The sequence below is a fragment of the Myotis brandtii genome, unplaced genomic scaffold (assembly GCF_000412655.1).
Source record: "Myotis brandtii unplaced genomic scaffold, ASM41265v1 scaffold61, whole genome shotgun sequence".
NCBI lineage: Eukaryota > Metazoa > Chordata > Mammalia > Chiroptera > Vespertilionidae > Myotis > Myotis brandtii.
In genome coordinates this window covers 161,486-168,491 of record NW_005370318.1, presented here as the reverse complement: position 1 = coordinate 168,491, position 7,006 = coordinate 161,486, and the positions used below count along the sequence as shown (strand labels likewise).

Below are 7,006 nucleotides of genomic sequence, written 5' to 3'. Positions count from 1 at the left end.
GCCCCGCGGAGGCAGCCACGGGCGGAGGGATCCCTTCGGGAACAGCGTTGGCGTTGGAGGGTTCGGGCGGTGGAACCTCAGGAATCGACGAGGAACCCGCAGAGTTACGCTCCGGGCCTGAGCTCGGGCCGGCTCCTTCCTCTTTCTCCCGCGGCGGCGCGGAGCTCCCAGTGGCCTCCAAGCCCTGATGGGTCGCCTCCATGACTCCGGATCTGGACGTCACTCTTTGTCCTACGGCTGCGGGTCCAGCACTGCGTTTGCGCCGGGTGAGCGAGAGGAATACGTTTTCCGCTAAAGGGGAGAGTCTGCGCAACCGGAGGGAGGCGGGCTCCGGGAGAAGGAAGAGCGCGCCAACTCACCGACCCCGGCGACGCCCCTGGGCGGACGGAAGCGGAAGTCTCCGTTGGCATCTCTATGATGAGCTCGGCGCGCGAGCGCCCGGAAGCCGAGTCCCGGCGACAGACAGCGGCGCCCCCTTGCGTTCGCGAGGCGCGTCGGAGACCTGTCGCGGGCGAATTTAAGCTGCGGTGACCCTTCTTGGAATGGTGGCGCCTCTAAGCACCAGTTCGAGGAGTCAAGAGTCGGTGGACTGGGAGGAGCCGGAGGAGGAGGAGGACCACCAGCGGGGTTCTCTTCCGCTGTAATCTCTTCAGCTTGCAGGTGACCGGCGCCAGCTCCTGTGCGTGTCTACTCACTAGACCCTGATTAGGACGCCGGAGCGGGACGTAGGGGGCGGGGGGCGGTCGGGCACTGAGGGAAAGTTCTCTTGCTCTGTCAAAAGTGGAGGGCATCCTGCCTTCCTATGTCACAAAGTAAATACTCAAGAACTTTGCCGTTATTATTTCTTGCGTGTCCTCTGAAACCAAGGAACAGGTGATTCTGAGTTGGGCTTTTAACTTTAGGATTAGTAAATACACTAAATCAGTGATGGCGAACCTTTTGAGCTCGGCGTGTCAGCAGTTTGAAAAACCCTAACTTAACTCTGGTGCCGTGTCACATATAGAAATTTTTTGATATTTGCAACCATAGTAAAACAAAGACTTACATTTTTGATATTTATTTTATATATTTAAATGCCATTTAACAAAGAAAAATCAACCAAAAAAATGAGTTCGCATGTCACCTCTGACACGTGTGTCATAGGTTCGCCATCACTGCACTAAATGCATTGCTCCATATGGTGGTCACTAGCCACATGTGCTTACTGAGCCCTTGAAAGGTGGCTAGTTGGAATTGAGATGTACTGTAATTTAAAATACAGGAGGGCCCTGTTGGTTTGGTTCACTGGATAGAGAGTCGGCCTTCAGACTGAAAGGTTTCTGGTTCATTCTGGTCAAGGGCACATGCCCAGGTTGCAGGCTCTATCCCCAGTAGGGGGCGTTCAGGAGGCAGTTGATCAATGATTCTCATCATTGATATTTCTCTCTCTCCTACCTTCTTCTCTGAAGTCAATAAAAATATATTTAAATAAATAGAATACACAAGAGATGAAAACATATCAAGCATTCTTCTGAGTCCTTAATGGTATGAAATTAGAAATCAGCTATAATTAAAATGCTCAAAAGCAATCAAACACATGGAGGCTAAATAGCATGCTATTAAACAATGAATGGGTTACCAAAGCGATCAAAGAAGAAATAAAAAACATCCTGGAAACAAATGACAGTGAAAACACAACAATCCAAAAATCTATGGGACAGTGAAAGCAATCCTGAGAGGGAAGTTCATAGAACTACAGGCCTACCTGAAAAAAACACACACAAAAACAAAAACAACAAGAAAAACTGGTAATAAGTTATCTAATCCTACAACTTAAAGAATTAGAAAAAGCAACAAGAAAAGCCCAGAGTAAGTAGAAGGAAGGATAGAGATCAGAGCAGAAATAAATGACATATAGACCTAAAAAACTATAAAAGATCAATAAAACCAAGAGCTGGTTCTTTGACAGGATAAACAAAATTGATGAACCTCTAGCCAGATTACCAAGAAACAGAGAGGACCCAAATAAACAAAATCAGAAACAAAAGAGGTGAAATAACAATTGACTCCACAGAAATACAAAGGATCATTAAAAAAATAAAACAACTATGAACAACTCTATTCCAACAAACTGAACAACCTGGATGAAATGGATATATTCCTAGAAAAATACAATTTTCCAAAACTCAATAAAGAAGACTCAGAAAACCTAAATAGGCTGATAACTACTGATGAAATTGAAGCAGTAACAAAAAAAAAGCAAAAGCCCTGGTCCAGAAGTCTTCATAGGGGAGTTTTACCAAACATTCAAAGAAGAACTAACACCCATCCTCCTCAAACTATTCCAAAAAAAATTCAAGAGGAAGGAACACTTTCAAGCTCTTTCTATGAGGCCAGCATTACCCTAATCTCAAAACTAGATAAAGAGCCTACAAAGAAAGAGAATTACAGGGCAATATCTCTGATGAACATAGATGCTAAAATCCTCAACAAATTTTTAGCAAACCAGATTCAGCACTACAGTAAAAAGATCATACACCATGACCAAATGGGATTTATTCCGGGATGCAAGGCTGGTACAATATCTGCAAATCAATAAATGTGATACAGCACATTAACAGGTTGCAAGACAAAAAGTCACATGATCATATCAATTGATGCAGAAAAAGCATTTGACAAAACCCAGCATCCTTTTTTGGATAAAATTCTCAGCAAAGTGGGAATAGAGGGGTCATACCTCAACATAATAAAAGCATTATATGACAAACCTACAGCCAACATCATACTCAATGGGCAAAAACTAAAGCCATTTCCCCTAAGAACAGTAACAAGACAGGGATGCCCACTTTCACCACTCCTGTTCAACATAGTACTGGAAGTGCCAGCCATAGCTATCAGACAAGAAGAAGAAATAAAAGGCATCCAAATTGGAAAGGAGGAAGAAAACTGTCATTATTGGAAGACAACACGATATTGTACATAGAAAACCCTAAAGACTCCATCTAAAAGCTACTAGATTTACTAAATGAATTCGTTAATGTAGTAGGATGCAAAATTAACATCCAGAAATTGATGGCATTTTTTTTTAAAGGTAAGGCCTGAATTTATTTATTTATTTATTTATTTATTTATTTATTTATTTATGAATATATTTTTATTGATTTCAGAGAGGAAGAGAGAGGGAGAAAGAGATAGAAACATCAATAATGAGAGAGAATCACTGATAGGCTGCTTCCTGCACACTCCACACTGGGGATCGAGCCCACAACTGGGGCATGTGCCCTGACTGGGAATCAAACCATGACCTGATTTTTAGGTCCATGTTCAATTACTGAGCCATGCTGGCCAGGCCGATGGCATTTTTATATACCAATAATGAATTCTCAGAAAGAGAAACTAAAAAAACAACAACAAAAAATTAAGATACTTAGGAATAAACCTAACCAAGGAGGTAAAAGACCTGTACTTGGAAAACTACGGGACTTTGAAAAAGAGATAGAGGAAGATATAAAGAAGTGAAAGAAAATACCGTGTTTATGGGTTGGTAGAATCAACATCATTAAAATGTCCATACTACCCAAAGCAATCTATAGATTCAGTGACAGCCCCATTAAAACACCAATGGTATATTTCACAGACTTAGAACAAACTATCCAAAAATTTATATGGAATAAAAAAAAGACCCTGAATAGCTGCAACAGTCTTGAGAAAGAAGAACAAGGTTGGAGGAATCACAATACCAGATATCAAGTTATACTACAAAGCCACTGTACTCAAAACAGCATGATACTGGTATAAGAATAGGCATACAGACCAATGGATCAGAACAGAGACCCCAGAAATTGACCCAAGCCATTATGCTCAATTAATATTTGACAAAGGAGGCAAGAGCATACAATGGAGTCAAGATAGTCTCTTCAATGAATGGTGTTGGGAAAATTGGACAGATACATCAAAAAATGAAACTAGTCCACCAACTTACACCATACACAAAGAGAAAATCAATAAAAATGGATAAAAGACTTAAATATAAGACATGAAACCATAAAAGTCTTAGAAGAAACCACAGGCAGCAAAATATCAGACACCTCTGTAGCAATATGTTTATGGATACATCTAGGACAATGGGAACTAAGGAGAAAATAAACAACTGGGACTACATCAAAATAAAAAGCTTCTGCACAGCAAAAGAAGCCATCAACAAGATAACAAGAGAGCACAATGCATGGGAGAACTTATTTGCCAATGATACATCCAATAAGGGGTTAATCTCCAAAATTTATAGGGAACTCATAAAACTTAACAAAAGGAAGATAAAAAAATCCAATTTAAAAATGGGCAAAGGACCTAAATAGACACTTCTTGAAAGTGGACATACAAAAGGCCAAGAGGCTTATGAAAAATGCTCAAAGTCACTAATCATCTGAGAGATGCAAATCAAAACAACAATGAGATACCACGTCACACCTGTCAGAATGGCTATCATCAACAAATCAACAAACAACAAGTGTTGGTGAGGATGTGGAGAAAAGGCAACCCTAGCACACTTCTGGTGGGAATGCAAGGATGGTGCAGCCACTGTGAAAAAGCAATATGGAGTTTCCTGGGTGTTGGGAAAATTGGACAGATACATCAAAAAATGAAACTAGTCCACCAACTTACACCATACACAAAGAGAAAATCAATAAAAATGGATAAAAGACTTAAATATAAGACATGAAACCATAAAAGTCTTAGAAGAAACCACAGGCAGCAAAATATCAGACACCTCTGTAGCAATATGTTTATGGATACATCTAGGACAATGGGAACTAAGGAGAAAATAAACAACTGGGACTACATCAAAATAAAAAGCTTCTGCACAGCAAAAGAAGCCATCAACAAGATAACAAGAGAGCACAAGGACCTGGAGAGCATTATGCTAAATGAAATAAGCCAATCAGAGAAAGATAAGTATCACATGATCTCATTCATGTGGAATCTAATGAACAATATAAACTGATGAACAAAAATAGATCCAGAGAAGAAGCATCGATCAGACTGTCAAACCTCAGAGGGAAGGCAGGGGAGGGTGAGCAGGTGGGAAGATATCAATGAACTTATACGCATATATGTATAACCAGGAACACAGGCAATAGGGTGGTGAAGGCCTGGCAGGTCAAGCTGGGGGAGGTCCATGGGGGGGAAAGGGGATATATGTAATTCTTTCAACAATAAAGATCTATAATAATAAAAGTGTAATATGCTAATTAGACCGGACGGCCAAACGACCTTCTGGACAAAGCCAGGGCTGCGAGGCAGAGTCCCTTGCATGAATTTTGTGCATTGGGCCTCTAGTTAAAAATAAATAAATAAATAAATAAACAAACAAATAAATAAATGGTACTTAGTACAAAAAAAATGCAAGATATCTCAATCATTTTTTATATTGATTACATGTTGGAATAATATTTTGCATATATTGGATCAAGTTAAAGATAGTAAAATTAATTGCACTGTGTCATTTTACTTTTTTAAAAATATATTTTTATTGATTTCAGAGAGGAAGGGAGAGGAGGAGAGAGAAACATTAATGACGAGAGAGAATCATTGATCAGCAGTCTCCTGCATGCCCCTAACTGAGGATTGAGCCTGCAACCTGGGCATGTGCCCAGACCTGGAATTGACCCTGGGACTCCTAAGTCTGCAAGCTGATGCTCTATCACTAAACTAAACCAGGTAGGGCTCATTTTACTTTTTAAATGTGGCTACTAGAGAGTTTTAAATTACATAGATGGCTAATATTATATTTTTATTGAATGGCACTGTGGTAGGGTAGGCTGCCCTGGTGGAATCCCCATTGCAGGGTTTATTTGCCTTGTTGAGAGGATTAAACCAGTAAAGCCCTTGGAAAGAAAGGACTTTAAAAATGTTTGCTGTTGTCTTCATTAGGTAAATTTTTTGCTATCTCTAAGCTACAGTTTTCTTATCTGTAAAATGTGGTGTAATAGAATTTACCTCATAGAAGTTATGAGAATTCAATGAGGTGATGCAGGTAAAAGCATGTAGCTCTGACAGCCCTTTAGTAAGTGATGTATTCTGTTTGACAGTTGACTCACAAATATACTATTTTGTATCCCCATTTTATGAATAGGGAAATTAAAGCCCAGAGAGAGACAGGGGTCCTAAATGATAGGTTTTATATGAATGACCCTTGCAGTCTCTTTGAGCTCTGTGCAGAATGAATGGGTCTGTTTAATAACCATCAACATACCAGTTACCCCTCCCCCCATCTCTTGGATGGGTAGAAGCAGATCTTCACGGAACAGTTTCCAGAGCCTGAAAACTGTGGAGGTCATCACAATGGACCTTTAATGTATTTTTAGTTACTGCCATGTAAAAATTGGGAGATCTCACATGCAATCTAGATTTCCAGGTTTTCTCTTTTTTTTAATTAAATCTTTATTGTTCAGATTATTACAGTTGTTCCTCTTTCTCCCCCCCATAGCTCCCCTCCACTCGGTTCCCACCCCACCCTCAGCCCTTACCCCCCCCAACTGTCCTCATCCATAGGTGTACGATTTTTGTCCAGTCTCTTCCCGCACCCCCACACCCCTTTCTCCCCCCGAGAATAGTCAGTCCACTCCCTTTCTATGCCCCTGATTCTATTATATTCACCAGTTTATTCTGTTCATCAGATTATTAACCCACTTGATTTTTAGATTCACTTGTTGATGGATGTGTATTTGTTGTTCATAATTTATATCTTTACCTTTTTCTTCTTCCTCCTCTTCTTAAAGGATACCTTTCAGCATTTCATATAATACTGGTTTGGTGGTGATGAACTCCTTTAGCTTTTCCTTATCTGTGAAGCTCTTTATCTGACCTTCAATTCTGAATGATAGCTTTGCTGGATAAAGTAATCTTGGTTGTAGGTTCTTGCTATTCATCACTTTGAATATTTCTTGCCACTCCCTTCTGGCCTGCAAAGTTTCTGTTGAGAAATCAGCTGACAGTCGTATGGGTACTCCCTTATAGGTAACTGACT

At 40.4% G+C, this 7,006-nt stretch overlaps 2 protein-coding genes across 2 annotated transcripts in view; one reads left to right on the top strand and one right to left on the bottom strand.

Moving 5' to 3' along the window:
- SCAND1 (SCAN domain containing 1) overlaps positions 1 to 791 on the bottom strand; it is a 1,463-nt gene extending 672 nt beyond the window's left edge. The window contains 3 exon segments of the mRNA XM_014550635.1: positions 8 to 352; positions 355 to 687; positions 771 to 791. Coding sequence (XP_014406121.1) covers positions 8 to 352; positions 355 to 687; positions 771 to 791 — 699 coding nt within the window.
- CNBD2 (cyclic nucleotide binding domain containing 2) overlaps positions 583 to 7,006 on the top strand; it is a 63,805-nt gene continuing 57,381 nt past the window's right edge. The window contains exon 1 of the mRNA XM_014550714.1: positions 583 to 660. The gene's annotated coding sequence lies outside the window, so the exon portion shown is untranslated. The remainder of the gene's footprint in view (positions 661 to 7,006) is intronic.